The sequence below is a fragment of the Girardinichthys multiradiatus genome, chromosome 12, assembly GCF_021462225.1.
Source record: "Girardinichthys multiradiatus isolate DD_20200921_A chromosome 12, DD_fGirMul_XY1, whole genome shotgun sequence".
In the NCBI taxonomy this organism is placed as follows: Eukaryota; Metazoa; Chordata; class Actinopteri; order Cyprinodontiformes; family Goodeidae; genus Girardinichthys; species Girardinichthys multiradiatus.
Genome location: NC_061805.1, coordinates 12,254,892 through 12,271,827, shown reverse-complemented (window position 1 = coordinate 12,271,827; position 16,936 = coordinate 12,254,892). Strand labels below are relative to the sequence as shown.

The 16,936-nt window shown below is 40.7% G+C and overlaps 1 protein-coding gene across 2 annotated transcripts; it reads right to left on the bottom strand.

The window, feature by feature from the left end:
* Positions 1-1,569: 1,569 nt before the first annotated feature.
* abcb9 (ATP-binding cassette, sub-family B (MDR/TAP), member 9) lies at positions 1,570-12,945 on the bottom strand. Of its 2 annotated transcripts, XM_047380324.1 has the most exons (12): positions 12,657-12,943; positions 11,513-12,114; positions 10,090-10,204; positions 8,186-8,316; positions 7,887-8,092; positions 7,556-7,753; positions 7,343-7,471; positions 7,072-7,260; positions 6,167-6,340; positions 3,594-3,753; positions 3,120-3,256; positions 1,570-3,029 (listed from the first exon to the last, which is right to left on the bottom strand). In XM_047380324.1, exons 2-12 carry the CDS (start codon positions 11,895-11,897, stop codon positions 2,709-2,711), a joined length of 2,145 nt encoding a protein of 714 aa, XP_047236280.1. In that variant the 5' UTR covers positions 11,898-12,114; positions 12,657-12,943; the 3' UTR covers positions 1,570-2,708. The 2 variants fall into 2 exon arrangements, with proteins under 2 accessions (XP_047236280.1, XP_047236279.1); XM_047380323.1 differs by having other exon boundaries at positions 11,513-12,945.
* Between the last annotated feature and the right edge of the window lie 3,991 nt (positions 12,946-16,936).

Here is a 16,936-nt window from a genome sequence, read left to right as displayed (position 1 = left end):
GAGCAAAGCACACCCACACCATGATGTTGCTCCAAGCCTTCCAAACGGTCTTCTCGTAATTGTTAGGAATAACCTTTATTAATATTATTCATAACTGGTTTTCCCATTTATACCATAGTTTAGTAAAGCATAAGTTCTAATGTTTCCCTTTTGTTACAATAGGATAAGAATGTTCATAAACACACATTACAAGGATAAATGGCCCAAGGTTTGTCATAAATGACCTGAAGCTGGGGCACTGGGTTTGATAGTGGAGCAGCTGGTATAACTGGTTTGATTAGAAAGCTACAGCACACTTAGATTAAGGATGGACACCCACCACTACACAACCTAACAGATAGACACCACAATGGTGACACATAATCTACTGATAATCACTGAGGGAGGGCACATCCATTGCATTGGAGTGCCAGATATAAAACTATATGTGACCTTCCATCGAGGCTCTTTGTCATCCTCTAACAGACGGCGACGGTCCGAGACGGGAGCCTCAGCGCTGATCTCTGTAATCATTCCTCTGCATTAATTTAGATTAAAGGGGCTGAAAGTTAGAACCTGGTTGAGAGTCGTTCATTTAAGAGTCTTTAGATAGTGTGATTGTTTCTGGGGACAAAGTACCGGAGGAGCTCCGAGGAGTCTGACCGCCAACAGGGTGCGGTAGCTAGGATATAATTGTGGCCAAATATCTCAATCTTAGTCTCCTCTGACTGTTAAATATTTCTCCAGAAGGCATGTGGTAAATCCACGTGGAGAACAGCTGATTTCAGTCAAATATGAAAGTGTCAATTTTGAACCAGGGTCTTCTTTCTCAGCCCACAGAAATGTAAAACTATGTATTACGACACTGGTGTTCCACCTTCTTCCAGTTCATTGCAAGCTTGAGCCTTGGTGTTTCCTAGGTTGGTCCTGAACTCCCTAATCAATTTCCTTTCCCTTGAAGGTTACAGTTTAACTTTTTTTTCCAACTTTGGTAAAGTGGTGACACAACTTAAATAAATAACTTCTATCGACATGCTTGATTTTTGCAATCCGAATTTGATTTAGGAACGGCTCTAAAAGCCTTTCCCCAATCAACAATTCTCCTTCTGAATCTGTGTACAATTTTATCCAGTGTGGATGAGAGAAAATCCACAATATATTCAAATTTCAACTTAAAACTCATAGCAGTTGTAAGCTGAAGAACAAACACACACATACCCGTGTTTCACTATCTTTATGAGGACTTTTCGGTTACTTCCATTGACTTCCATTCATTTTCCTTGATTTTTAGTGCCTAACCCTGACCCTAACACTAACCAGTTAATACCTAACCCTAACAATAACTCAATTCATACCCTAGTCCCAAACCTAACCCCTGTCCCAAGAACGGAATTTGAAAAAGTGAGGACCAGAAAAATGTCCTCGCTTTGTCAAAATGTCCTCACTTTGCGATAAAAATACGAGAAATGGTTCTCACTCAGCAACAAGTACAAGAACACACACACACACACTAAACATGGCATTCATGTCCAAACTCTACAGAACTGACAGCAGCATTAAAATAGTTGCCATTACAACATTTGCTATGGGTGTGTTTCATTTTTTATGATTGACAAATAGACCATCTTCCTAAACGGGGGTCATACAGCATACATAGAGATCATACATTTTTACCATTTTCAGTTTTTGTATGATGCAGCATGCGAAGAGCCAATAATGAATGTACTTTTACGCTGCCGCTCATAGACATCCTTTATAAATCCCGTTCTAAAAAACATTTTAATAAATATACACAGAATCGAAACACCAATTAGACAGCTTTGAACCAAAACAGTTACACTAATATGTTGATGATGAGGTAATAACACAAAGTGCATTAACAGCAGCATTTTCCCTTTTCCTAAAGCTGTTACAGCATCTAGTGGCCATCCATTAAATGTTTGTGATGTGTTGAAATATTCCAGTATGAACAGTCGCTCTCAAAATGTACAGACCCCTGTTAAAATAAGATTGTGGATGTGTCTCTGGTCCAACACAGCCAAATTAATGGATTCATTTCCTCCTTAGTAATCATCGAGTTCTATAGAAGCCTTTTAATGAACAAGTCCTTTTTATTTCAGTGTTTTAAACCAGAGAAGCATCTAAAACATGCAGCACACCGGCTCTTGACTGGAGTTGGCCACCCCTGGGCTAGCCAAAGTACAAAATTAAATTGGACAAAACAAATTTGTGTGGTCACTTGAAGAGACCTGTAGAGAAGAAATGTCCCCCACAAGCTGGCAGATTCAGAGAACCTGTACAAGGCAGAGTGGACAAGCATCACCAGGTCAAGATGTAGCTGCTGATATATTCCCATCAAACATTACTAAATGCTGAATCAAAATATGGTTTAACAAAGTATTATGGGTGGATTTATATGCATACAACTGAATTATTGCACATTTTTAATTTTATACGTTCTGAATGATGTTCCCCCATCACATAAACCTGGCATTTTAACAGGGATGGGTACACTTTTAAGAGCCCCTGGGCTACTCTAATAAGGCCACTGAACTTGTAAGTAGACAGGAAATTTCATACAGAAATTCTATTTGAAGTGACAACTCCTCTGGACTCCAGTGTAGTGGTTTGACTTCTAATTTCCTCCCTTTTCATGTCAAAGGAGTATGGATAACCCTGCTTATCATTCACCTATCGTCTGAATATTTTTTGCACTCTGCAGCTTGATCTCAGTAGCGCAAGTTGTACTCCGCCTCGCTCCCGCTGCTGCCACCGCTTTCTCTTCCTCGCTGGCGCCCTCCACCAGACTTCCACCGGATGGACGCGGGCGGATTGAGGACTTCTTCTCCAGTCTCGATGCCCAGGACCTGCCTCTGCACCAGCTTGCAGTAGAGCCCACCGCTGGCCATCAGCTGACTGTGGGACCCCTGTTCAGCAATGCAGCCCCTGTCGATCACGATGATGTTGTCCGCCTTTTCCACTGTACTGAGCCGGTGGGCGATCACCAGCACCGTGTGCTCCTGCATGATGTTGTTCAAAGCCTGCTGAACCTGCATTTCAAATTATTCACACACACACGCTCTTCCATGAATACAGTATTTATAGCAGTAATGTTTTGCATTTAATGGGACTTCACCTACAATATGTTCACTTTCTGCATCCAGAGCACTTGTAGCCTCGTCCAGGATGAGGACACGTGGATGGCGGATGAGAGCTCTAGCTATAGCCACCCTCTGTTTTTGTCCCCCAGACAACTGCATGCCCTTCTCCCCAACACCTTTAAAGAACAAAAAGGGAAAAATTTGGCTTAAAGACATTATTTGTGCGTGGGTTCTCTCCGGGTACTCAGTCTTCCTCCCACAGTCCAAAAACACTACTGTTAGGTTAACTGGTTTCTCTAAATTGCCCTTAGGCGTGGATGAGTGTGTGTGTTGATGGTTGTTGGTCCTGTGTGTGTCTGTGTTGCCCTGCGATGGACTCACTTATGCTCCTGTACATTTCTACTATGTTTTGTTGCTTCACTGATCTTCACTTGCCTGTCACTTCTTCTATTTTACAGTAAATAATCATTTAAAAAGTCATTTAGATGAAATTTCAACAGGTTTAGGAATTACTTGTATCATAGCCTTTGGGGAGGCTGGTGATAAATTCATGAGCATTAGCCTTGGAGGCAGCCTGCACCACAGCCTCCATAGAGATGTCACTGAGTCCATAGGTGATATTCTCCTTAATGGTTCGGGCAAACAGCACAGGTTCTTGGCCCACCAGAGCAACCTGCAGACAGAAAATAACAAAAGATGATGTAATTATATGATTAAGCATTTGCATCTAAAACCTCATTATCATTATTATGTCCCCCTTCTTGTTCATCTCCAAGTTTGTGGTCTTTTATCATAAATCAGTAGGTTAACCTGGAAATGTACAATTACTGACACCTCTGCTGTTAATAATTCATACAACCCTCTTTAGCCAACAGAACTGCACTCAATTGTCTCCTAGCACATTTCACAACATTGGAGAATACAGATAGGGATCTTTGTCCTGGGTCTTCAAAGTCCCTGATATTTTAAAAAGCTCATGATGCCATGGACTCTTAAAAGGTTCCCAGGGCCTTTGGAAGAGAAACACGCCCACAGCATCATAGATCCTTCACCATACTTAACAGTGGAAAGAGGATGCTTTCCACATAATCACCTTTGTTCCATCTTAAACCTGAAATGTTTGTTTCTGAAAATCTAAATCTTTAGTACATCTGACCAAAGCACAGCTCCAGTTAAAGTCCCAGTAGAGTTTAACCAAGTCTATAAGTTTCCATTTGTAACATTAGGGCACAAAATGCTTTTTCCTGGGATTACTTTCAAACAACCACATGACATGTAAAGAGCTTCCAATGGTTGCTATGGAGATGTGTGGACTTTGTCATCTTACTTTATGCTGTTTTTTTTTTTGTTTGTTATTTTTACCTTCCTAACCATCCTGCTCACTCTACCTGTTGGCTAGATAAATATGGGTCTTGATTTTAACCTGGTGGCTAATAGAAATTGACCTCTGTGCCAGGTCATATTCATATCCCAGGAAAACAGAGTAATGGAGTAATAATTAGAGGTTTCTACAAACTGCTCAACCTAAAACGTGTTTAACTAACAAAAATGTTTAAGTTAGATATACTTTGATTGGATTGTTGGGAGCCCATAAATGTAACCCGGGTGATTTTCTTAAAAAACAATTTCTCATAAATGTTTTCCCTAAATTTGCTCAAATTAATGGCTGGATTTGTCAGAGTGCCTTTAAACTACTACAATAAACGATACATTTATTTAATGCTTTTTACACATTTTACCAGGGCGGCCAATAAATGTGGTCGGTGCTGTCCTTTCTACCATACTTTATAGACATTAAATAACTGTTGGGTGTGAAAACTTTTATCTTGTGTTTATCACTCAAAAGACCTTGTACATTCTGAGCTGCACATGTGAAACTAGACACAGAGGCCGTTCTCACCCCCACACACATTCGAACTGTCTTTGACACACACACACACACACACACACCCTACCTGTCTGAACCGTCTGTTGAACTGTGTTTGAACCAGCATATAAATAAAGAGAGAGGGTGTCAACACTTTGTAGATTTGCACTGCAAAGTGTGAGCTACCTCTTGCTGCAAGATAATAGAGACTCTGTGTCGTTCCTTTGAGTTGACTAAATAATACCTAACAATAATTAATGAATTAAAAGTGTTTTAATCCTTTATTGAGGCATATTCTAAATCTGGAAACTGATCTACTTTCATAGCAAAAAAAAAAAAAAAAAAGCATGTTACCTTCAAACTGTAAAACTCAGGATATAAATCCTATGCTCCTCACCAGTGTTTGGAATGAGGGAAAGCCAACAGTAGATGAACAATAACAGATGGCATATTAAATTGTTTCAATATTTACTTGGCAAGGGCAGATACAAAGTTCAGAAACCATGTGTGAAGAACCACATTAAGTACATTCCGTGTTTCAATTTCCTTTTTCCCGACATCCCATGTTTGGGATCGGTGTGTTGCATGACTAAGTCTGGGCTCACATTTGACTTTGAAATTAGCTCATGACTCATTGACTGCAAGGTCAAATCATCACCCCTCCACCACCATGACCGTTAGTTAATGTGTTTTGCAGGATAGCCAAACATCTCTACTTTGGTTTTGTTTGTAAACTGTCTGAAAAGCTTACTGGCTTGAAACTTTACAACCCAAAGCTGAGCTGCTGTGTTGTTTTCAAGTAATTCAACTTCTTAATGTACTGCCAGCAACTTCGCAATTTCTGTTAGTTTAACTTAAGGTAACTTAAGCTTTAACTGAGTTGAGATGATCTAACCTGCTGATGTATTCACCTTTGGGATAACTACCAACTGTCTGAGCACATATAATTTCTTATTCAAATCCTTGCTGATGAATTTCCATTCTGGCACTGTCTTTAATACACACCAATAAGCTGCAGACCTACAAACTACCAAACTTGCACACACTTTCTGGTTGGAAGTATAACACTACATTTGATTAGGAGCAATCTGCTGCTACCTTCCCTCTTCATCCCCATGGAAGCAGTGATACTGGACTCAGAAGTCCATATGGTGTTTCAGCACTTTGGCTAATAGTTACAAATCCATCATTTTCACCATGTCCATTAATGCTGGCTCACCTTGGAGTGGAGATACTCATGCTGAAACTCGTTAACAGGCTTTCCATCCAGCAGCACTTGGCCATGCTGAGGAAGGTAGAAATTTTCCAGTAGACTCACACAGGAGCTCTTTCCACTGCCTGAAGGCCCCACCAGGGCAGTCACCTCTCTGGGCCGCAGAGTGAACGACACTCCCTGCAAAAAGGAAAGTATTCCAGAATCTTCTTAAAGCAATAAATAAATCCGACTTAGGTTAGCTACAGGATATGGCTGAACTGGACTATTTACTATACGGCTATCGCAGAAGCATAAGATCTCCTTCTCCTTGTCAGACAATGCAGACAGTTTTGCTAAATGTATGGGTTAAACATTACAGTGAATTCACCATATATGTCCTGTAAATTTCCTTTGAACTTTTCCACATTTTATAACATTGCAAAAACAAACGTACCGGTATTTTAATTGCTTTTAATGTGACAGGCCAACACAGAGTAACTCAATTGTGAAGTGAAGGAAATAAAACAAATTTTTTCCAAATTCTTTACAAAAAAAAAAGAAGAAAAATATGGCATGGAACTGCATTCAGTTGAAATAAATAAAGGTCACAAACTAGAGTCCCCCTGCATGCAACTTTAATTTTAGCAATAAAAATGTCCGTGAAACTGTGAAACCTTTTGGCCTACATGCAAAATGCAATGCGGTAGAAACACTAACTCTGCACAATAACCCCATAACCACACACAAAATACAAATGCACTGCGCACTTTTCAGCTTTTTCTTTACAAAAATAAAAATCCAAAAAACCATGTATCCTTATCCTTGCACTTCACAATTAATCATTCAAGTTTATGGTTGTAACGTGACAAAATGTGAAAAGCTGCAGAAACGTTTAGTACAACAACTCAGAAAGGATTGACAGAACAAACCTTGAGGACGTCAATCTCTGGCCGTGTTGGATAAGCAAATGTGATGTCATTAAATTCAACCAGACCAGTGCATTTGTCTGGAGCCTCTGTGCCCTCAGCTGGATGTTTGGGTTTCCTGTCCAGATACTCAAACACCTTCTCAGCAGCTCCAACGCCCTGCATGAGGCCAGTGTAAACTGATGCAATGCTCTGAAACGCAGGCAGGACAGGAACTCATTGCAATCTGCTGCTCTGTTATGGTAAGAACTGATGAAAACAACTGAGGGAATACCTCAAAACATTCTCCCAGCTCCAGCATGTAAATGAAAAAGGAAATTAAGCCACCACTGCTCAACTGACCAGTGACTACAAGGTGACCTCCATAGTAGAGGACGGCAACCTCAAGAGCGAGCTCTGATATCTGGAAAACAAAGATGAAGTTCAGTGATGCTCCCTCGCTTTAAAACCAACAACAGTACATGGAGCTGCAGCAGGAGGAACATACACAACTGGACCACATGTAGCAAGCATAGGCCAGGGCTTGTTTTTTGTTGAGCTGGAACATAACCAAGAGCTTGGCGTAGTAAGAGTTGGCCTCTCCGCTTTCATTGGCGAAGCTCCGCACTGTCCTCATAGCTGAGATGGTCTCTTCTGCTACCTTATTAGCCTCTGCAAGGACTGTTTGCACCTCTTTGGTCAGTTTCTGGAGGAAACATATTTTGGTTACTCCTGAACCATCACTACACAATAACTGATGTACCATATTACATTTCAGTTATGTTAGATTTCTTAGCATGTGCTAAATAAAGCATGAAACAGAGGCTGAACTACTCTACCTTGTAATATTCACCGTAAAGCTTAGAGACAAGGCCGATGAAAGGAAATCCCATCATGGTGACCAGCGTGAGCTTCCAGGACATCCTAAACATGAAGATGACAAAGCCGGTTCCCTTGATGGCGCTCCTCAAAAACACGTTGACATTCTGGGAGATGAGGTCGCTCACCTGGGTGGTGTCTGCTGACAGGCGTGAAAGGATGTCCCCTGTTGGCCAACAGATACAGGTAATAACAGAGAAAAAATACACAGAGGGATACATCAGGGTTGACAGAGAACTGCGATGTGCTTCTGCGTTACCGGTGTGGTTTTCATCAAAAAACGCAATTTCCTGCCTCATCAGGGTTTTGAAGAGGTGGCTCCTGAGCCGAAGGTTTAATCTCGCAAATGTCAGGGTGAAGACTCCTCCTCGCACTCCCACGGCCAGCGAACTGAGGGGAAAGAAAAGATTGAAATGGTGTGCTGCTGGCACCTGGGTCAACATGGATCTGAAGCTGCATATTTCACTGAACTACAATCCCTAACAGCGACATTGCATAACCACATTATAGTAGAAAGCACTAGGTAGGACTGTAAGTTGCTGCAGACTTCTCACTGTGGTACAATCATGGAAACAAGAAGTGCACTCTGATTCAGTTCCTGGATTTCATGTACAGGATAAGAGCATAATAAAAAACATTCTGGCCCTTACCTGTTCTTAAAATTTTATTAAATATATCTGAACTTCTGAATTTGAAATCCAGTTTCCAATTCCCAGATTCCTCAGTCCTTCTTAAATAAGAAACTTCACTGTTAATTTATTACAAGTATTTCTACAGTGGTCGGCCTTTACGTACGGAACCTGCAAGGAAGGAAGGGTGATGGGTAAACAGATGTAGGTAGGGAGGAGTGAGGGAGTCAGCACAGCTCTCTTAAGGGCCCATCACAACATTTCTTTCTGTTTGAGTTCTAGAGACCAAGCCTTTGCAACAGATTACTTTTCCAGTCATGCCAACCATTCAAAGCGCTTTACACTAGAGCCACATTCAGCTAATCACACTCACTAACACACACATTCATACACCGATACGCAGATCAGTAGGCAACTTGGGGTGAAGTGCCTTGCCCAGGGGTACAGTGACATGTAGCAGCAAGAAACTGGAAACTATTTAAAGGCGTCTTTCAGGCCACACAAGGTCACCTTACAAAGATAAAAGCAATAAAAAAAAGGCTACTTAAAAAAACAGTAGGAACAAAATAATAGGGCTTGTTTTAACAGATGAGTTTTCAGCTGGGATTTGAAAAGAGAGAGTGACAGTGTTTCTGATGTCAGGGGAGGGGGGCATTCCAGATCGACTAACGGCCCTGAATCCCATGGTGGTCAGATGAGCAGGAAGGACCAAGAGGTTGATAGAGGAGGCTGACCTTAGAGACCGGGAGGGAGTATTAATGTGGAGGAGGTCAGAAAGACATGAAGGAGCGAGGTGATCGATGGTCTTAAATGTATAGAGCAAGAGTTTGAATCCCTGGCGGTATTTAATTGGAAGTCAGAGGAGCAGTTGAAGTACAGGTATAATGTGACTGGTGGGTGATGTTCTGGAGATGACTCGGGCAGCAGCGTTCTGGACCAATTGGGAGTTTATGAAGAGATTTGTGGGGGAGACCAAAAAGGAGAGAATTACAGTAGTCCAGCTGAGACCAGGTGATGTTGGTAATGTGGGTATGAAAAGATAAGATTGCCATCAAAGATGACAACCGGATTCTTAACCTGAGTGGATGGAGAGACAGATGATTTACAGTTTGTCCAGAGGCAACTTTTAGAAGAGGTCTTCGCCTGGTAACCCCTCTTGTTAAGTCTTCATTCACTGTGCTGTCATGGATTCTAACATACACCATGGGCTTAAGAAAACTGAGCTCTTGGGGTTTTTGTAAATAAGCTCCAAGGATCTCCACTTCTGGGGTCAGTAGCAACTGAAATCTTTTCCTATTATTATCCCTTTTTCCATTTCTCTTAGAAATGGCTAATCAGACTTGGAAAGGGTTATTATCATTAAGAAGTAGTAAGAGTGGCTGCTTAAAACCATTGCGGTCATCTTCTCTCCCCCGACACAGTGTTAACTCACATATGTATGCTGCCCAAACCCCAGCTTTTATAGAGCTGGTTATGCCTCCTGATGCATCAGATTAGCAGAACTTGGCAACTAATTAGACCTTTAGACACTCACCTGACCAAAGCCAGTGAAGCCACTGCAACCACAGGTTTAGCAAAGTACTCCATGCTCTGGTGAACCACAATGCCGTCTATTGCCTTCCCATAGTAGTATGGAATGAAAGCTTCACCTGGATAATAAAAAGGATAAATTGTGGTGTAAAAAAATAGATCAATTTAACATGTACTTATTGAATCATTTGGAGAAGCAATTACAACCAGGTAAACATAAAATAGTACTGTGGTCTGTTGGGATTACTGATTATTCCTCTTATATCATTTGGTGAAAATAATCGTCTTCAGATGGAGCAGTGCCTGGGTTTCCTTCACTTCCCACTACTCTTTAGATTCAAGGCTTTCAATCTGAAAAGCTTTCTGCAGCACCCACCAACATGAAGCAGAAACCTTTCTAAGCACCCCATTTCGGATCTTTATGACAGAATCTTATCTACTTAGGTGGGCATTTGAAGCATCTGACCTTTGCCCCTTTCTTGCCCGTGCTTACCAAAGGTTATTAAGAAGCAAGCAGTTTGACTCAGCCTGTTTCAAGATATATATCCGAACACTGAAAAATGCTCAGTATTCAAATTAAATACAACCCAGAGCATAAAACATGCAGCCGTGGACAGATTTGTTGGAAAGGTTAGTAAAGATTTGTAGAGAGCTTCCTAATAAATTCAGCTTTTATTGACTTTTATTTAATCTCACACTGAAACAGAAACAAATTCAAAATGTGAAGATATTTATTCAGAGAAAAAATATCTCCAGTTAAAAAATATTTGTTTTAATCAGAATCACTGGTGCCACAGTTGTTTTAAAAGTCTGTCCAGGTAATGATTGAAAACCACCTTCCAAGGCCATCTCAGTTCCCAGGCCTAAATGCGATAAAAAAAAAACCTGTGAGCTGAGCTGAAGACAAGGGAGCACAAGAGGAGTGAGGACTCTGGACAGTCTAGAGAGATTGTGAAAAGGGGAACGGTCAAAGATCCCTCCTTGTATGTCCCAACAGAAAAAAAAATAGGAGTGTGAGCCGATGCTGATGCAATGATGGATGGATTTATTTGAATGTTAATCAGTGTTGCCAGCAATGAGATCGTACGGCTTTGTTTCAATTAGCTTACATAGAAGTTTTAAAAAAATCCTAATTAGATTTCTAAAACCTAAATAAAACGCCTTTTAAGCCACTTTAGAAGTACAAGAACTTTAATAGAAGCCAATAAAATATATTACATCTAGAATCATAAAAGCACTCATTGAAAGATAACAAAGCCTTTCGTTTTATTTACAACAGCCACTCTTAGAACCTTTGGCATTGCTGCGTGTAGTTGGTCTCCATAGGGTGAAAGGTCTGTAAATTATCAATAAAATTATGAGCCTTTTGGTCCTTTGTAAAATTTAACGTAACAACTGGGGTACAACATTGTCTGAAGGATACTCACACACTGCAGAGACGAGGAGGAAGAGGACAGCTAAAGAAAGGAGTCCCACATCCTTTCTGCAGTAGCTGAGCAAGCGTCCCAGTGTAGCTCTAGAGCTGACCATCTCCTCTTCCTTCCTCCGTCCCACCACTTCCTCCTCTTCATCAGCTGTCTCCACCAGCTTCTCTGTGTCCTCAGAGACCCTTCCTCCTCCACCACGGCTGTTCCTGATGGTCAGGGCTTTCACAGAGCTGGAAACCCTCCCAAGCTGCCTCCAGAGCAGCACGACACCCAATGAGGAGGCACAAGTCCAACCGATTAGGCTCAGGAACCACGGCTGCTGGCTGAGAGGCTCCAGCTCTGTCAGCATCAGCAGCTTGGCCAAGGCATAGGTGATGATAACCATGCAGAAGAGGAGAATGACTGTGGTGACCTGGGCGACTCTGGGCGGGCCATCCTCCTTGTTCCACGAAACCCCTACGGAGGCCCCCAACAACAGGGATGCTCGGAGCAGCACGATCCCCCAGAGGTCCAGGGCAGAGCTCAGGATGTTGAAGTCCAGGACATCATGTGCGAAGGAGGATAGCTGTGTCCCCTTGATGTACAGGACAGTTGTGATGACACTGTCAAGGACAATGTACAGCAGAGTGCAGATCACAGATACTCTGGTACCCATGCTGGTTATCTGAGCTGAGGTTCAGAGCTCCCTCTACTTTACTGACTGGGAGAAAACCAGCTTTTCAAAGCAAAACTGATTAAAAGCTAAACTGTATAAAAATTTTGATGAAAACTTGTATGAGAACTTTCATTTACAATTACACAACGTAAAAAAAAAAAAAAAAAAACATTCGGTGAGTTTAAATGACGGAAGAAACGTTTCTTCTAGATTATTTATTTCAAGTTTTATTTTGAAAGAATTCTATTTCCGGTCGCCTGCAGCTTTTCTTCTAAAATATTACCAAGAATTAAAGTAGTTTACTGCGTCGTACATGATTTTCAGGAATGTCGATGACATCAACAGAGAATTCCCAGTCCTTCAACCACTATTACTTTGTTGTTTGGTGTTCAATACCAGCTGCTAGCAGGTGCTGGTTTAAGTCAGGTAACATACTGCCATATTGGTTTTATACCTCACCGTCCAGCAGCCTGTCCACGGGTATATTACCTCTGCTAACTAACTGCGTTCTGTTTCTGATTCGGTCAAACACACAAGCAAAGAGAAGCGACATCCGCGCCTCATCGAACCAAGTTCGGCTTCACCAAGCAGCGTCCGCCCGACCTGTCAAGTTTGCACCGGCATCAAAGATCGTCTATACACTCGAGCATTCGCAGGAAGAGCCAATACGGTGAAGACCTTTACGCTCGGCGGCTTATTCTGACACCAATTTTTATTTCTGTACACGAAAGAAATTAGAACGTGTTTTTCAAAATTGCTGAAAAACCGAAGCCTTAAATGTACCATAATTTGGCGAATACTGTACCTTGAAGTTGCCATGGACACTGAGTAAATATGCTGCATTCGGTTTATCTAGGTGTCGGAGCGCCTATTTGGCCCGGTAGGGCATATTGTAGTTTCAACTGGGAAAACCAGTGGGATTTGATTTGGGTCACGCCATATTTTGGTCATTTCAAAATTCAAAAAGCGGATATTTAATTTTTGTTTTAAATTACTAAATTTACATTGAAATACAAGCCAGCTTTTTGTGGTTAAAAAAGAAATGCGCACAAATTTAAATATGGCTTGATTTTCTTCCTACATTTAATAACAACAAAAATAATAATATTACAGGCAAGGGAAAATGTAGCCTGTTTATTTTATATTTTGACACTCTTCACATATTTAACTTGGCAAATTACGTAGGCTACTTTATCCCATGACTTCACCAGAGAGGTGTTATCTCAGATATTTTTTATTTAAAAAAAAATACCTATCCCAATTTAAATTCATAAAAATTTTAGAAATGTGTTTGTTTTATATGTTGTTAATCATCTATATTTGTTTTATTGTAAAAAAAAAAAAAAAAAAAAAGAGGAGGGACCACTTAACGCATTGGCTACATAAGAACAGCAACTTTTACTTTCTCAATATAAAACAGTCACAAGATTAGGTGCCAGTCTTTGAATATTAGCAATTTGGACCGGTCTTTGTTGGTTGTTTTATTTTTTTAATACTTTTGATTTAAAAAAAAAAATCAAACCAAACTTCAATTTCTACTAAATTTTTACTAAAAAGAAGGGATTTGTTTTGTGTGTTTTCCAGTCTATGTCTTGGTGAATGAAATGTTTGCCGGTTTTGACCATTTTTTCTTCATGGTTATTCATTATTCTTTCTATTATTTATTCATCCTTCCTAACAGAGGTGCACCTTTATCCTGTTCTGCTGCTGAAACTATTTAACTTTCCCCTAGGAGGTTGATATAGTTTACGTGATCTCTTTTTTAATAATTGTATGATTGTTATGTGTTCATTTACTCGACTGTTTAGGTGGTGGATCCCTGCACGATCCAGTCGGTAGCGTTTTATTAATTCACTGTTTTTAATTGTAAGGAGAACATCTCTTCTTTTTCTCTGTCTTTCCGCCATCTTCTCTGTTTAAGAGACTTTTAAACTCAGTAAAAGTCCTCCTCACTACTCTTAACATTTTCTCACGTTAGGAGCTGTCATAAGGTCTAAGATGCTTCGTGGATAACTTTTATCTTATCGAGTGGAAATTCTAAGATTTTTCTTAGAATGATGTCACTAGGAGCTACTTTTAGTCTTAGGATTCTTTGTGAATACGGACCCAGATTGCCAGATGGAGAAGCGGGAATTACCTCTCCAGAGAACGCGCCTTCATTAGTCTATTGGCGGTGTGCTCTATGCCACAGCATCCGATGCTTTGCATTGCACGGCATTGTATGACATGGATCCAGCTGCTCTGCCATGGAAACCCATTCCATGAAGTTCATTGTGCACTATTCTTCTAAAGGCGATATAAGGTTTGGAGGTCTGTAGCGATTTACTCTGCAGACAGCCGGCGACCTCTGTGCACTAGACCTGATCTTCAAAGATCCCAAATAAGGGGTGCTAAATTGCTTGCACAAAAAAATGCACCTGTAATGAATAACAGGCGTAAAAGAGGTGCAGAGCGTCATATTTAAATGAGGAAATTGGGTGTTCTACTGGCTGGCTGCTACTGCGCCCAACAGAACAAGAAGAAAAGCAACAAAAGCCGAGGCGCTTGAAACATGGGGTTGTTCATTATGAATGATCCAGTTGCTGATTTTGTCCTGTTCTATTCTGCTCCTGCTTTTCTGGACTGTTACAGTTTGTTAACCTTTCTCAGCAGCAGGTTTGTCATTGCAGCCTCTACCCTGAATAGATTAGTTCCCCTGTCAGTTAATTGGCGCTGGGCGCCTATGAGTGCGTAATTGCGCAAGCAGAAAGCTGAAATTGAAGTTGGTTTGCGAGTAAATGCTTTATGTTTGTGGTCTGGACGAACCCAGTGAGGGAAAGACTACACCCTGCTTCCCCTTTAATCAAAATATTGGATTACAGGCTATTGGACAGGAGGGGCAGAGCTGTGTGCCATCGGTGCGCACATGGAGCATCTGTTTGCTGCATCTGGACTGACATCACCACAGGGGAGCACACAGCTTGCAACTGTGTTGCTCAACGTAACTCACAACGGTGACAGCTTAGGAATTGGCAAATCAATATTAACAATAAAAAAGACAAACATATCAATTAATTTGTTAAAGCTTGCCTCCTTTGAACTTTTAATTCTTTTCGGAGAATCATCACGTTCTTTTTTGTTGAGAGTATGTTGAGTTTGGAGTTTATCATAAAAAGCCACAATATTTAAGCACAAGTGTAAGATTAGCAACATAACAATAGTTTATTGTAAGAGGCTATGTGTATATTATAGATTTGCTCATTTTAAAACATAAGGTCACATAAAACAATGTCATGCTGGAATTCACTGAGCTCCTGACGGCGACCCACTCTTTCACAAATGTTTGAAGAAACAGTCTGTATACCTAGGTGCTTAATTTTACACACCTGTGACCATGGGAGTGATGGTTGAGCAAATAACTTTGGCAGTTTGTCCCTTCGACTTTTAAAGTTGGAAATCCAACTTCAAGAGGCTTTGTTGTTGTGGCTGGGAACTTGGGGAATCCAAGTTACAGTAAAGAAATGGTGTTTATTCTTTGTACTCAGATATTCGAAGATGGAAAAATGCCAAGAATGCAAAATGAAGTGTGAATTCCAGCTGGGAAAGTCACTGAGCAGAACTGTTAATATCCAATATGGCAGCCACACATCTAAACATATTAAAGGTTGCAGGTACTACTTAGTGCTACCTCAAACTGCTAGTATCTTAATAAAGTAGTGACACACATAACACAGTACTACCACTATCACTGAACATGTTTCTTTGATATTTAGGGGGACACATGAACAAAACACATTTTCCCCTGTATCATTAATAGTAGTAAGCACCACAGTAATTTACAAATCCCAGTTTTTTTCAAGATGCACAAAAACAATACTTAAGTGTGATATCACTCCGATTCCAACTCCCACTTCCGAGATAAATCGAACGAAGCATCTGTCCATATTAGTGGCTCATCTCTTATTTGTAGGATCTCTGAAATTCTATATCTTGTTGCAGTAATGACAGCCATGTGACCCCTCCCAGCAAATCACTCAATGTTATGCTGAAACATATACTGGGTTTGTTTAAACCTCTATCTTTAAATTTACATTAATATTCTTTTTTTACCCAGATGTGAAATAGCTATATAGGTAAAATATTCCTGTTTATGTTCCTTAAAGTATTGGGTTTAATGTATTTCAGACTAATATTTTATTTTAGGTAAATATAAAATGAGGGCTGCATGGTGGCGCAGTTGGTAGCACTGTTGCCTTGCAGCAAGAAGGTCCTGGGTTTGATTCCCAGTCGGGGGTCTTTCTGCATGGAGTTTGCATGTTCTCCCTGTGCATGCGTGGGTTCTCACCGGGTACTCCAGCTTCCTCCCACAGTCCAAAGACATGCCTGTTGGGTTAATTGGTCACTCTAAATTGCTCTTAGGTGTATGAATGAGTGTGTGGTTGTATGTCTATTGCCCTGTAATGGACTGGCGACCTGTCCAGGGTGTACCCTGCCTTTTGCCCATAGACTGCTGGAGATAGGCACCAGCTTCTCCGTGACCCACTATGGAATAAGCGGTAGAAAATGACTGACTATAAAATGAAATAACCTAAGGTAAATGTTTATGAGGGGAAATGGAAAACTAAAAGTCTACACCACACATGGACAAATTCTTATAGTAGTTTGTTTAGATAATGATTCTGATTTCTGACAGAATCCTCCGGACTATAAACATCGATCCTCTGCACTTTCCACTGGCAATGATGTTCCAGTGCCCCACTAAAGTATTTACAAAAACCTTTTCACATTAT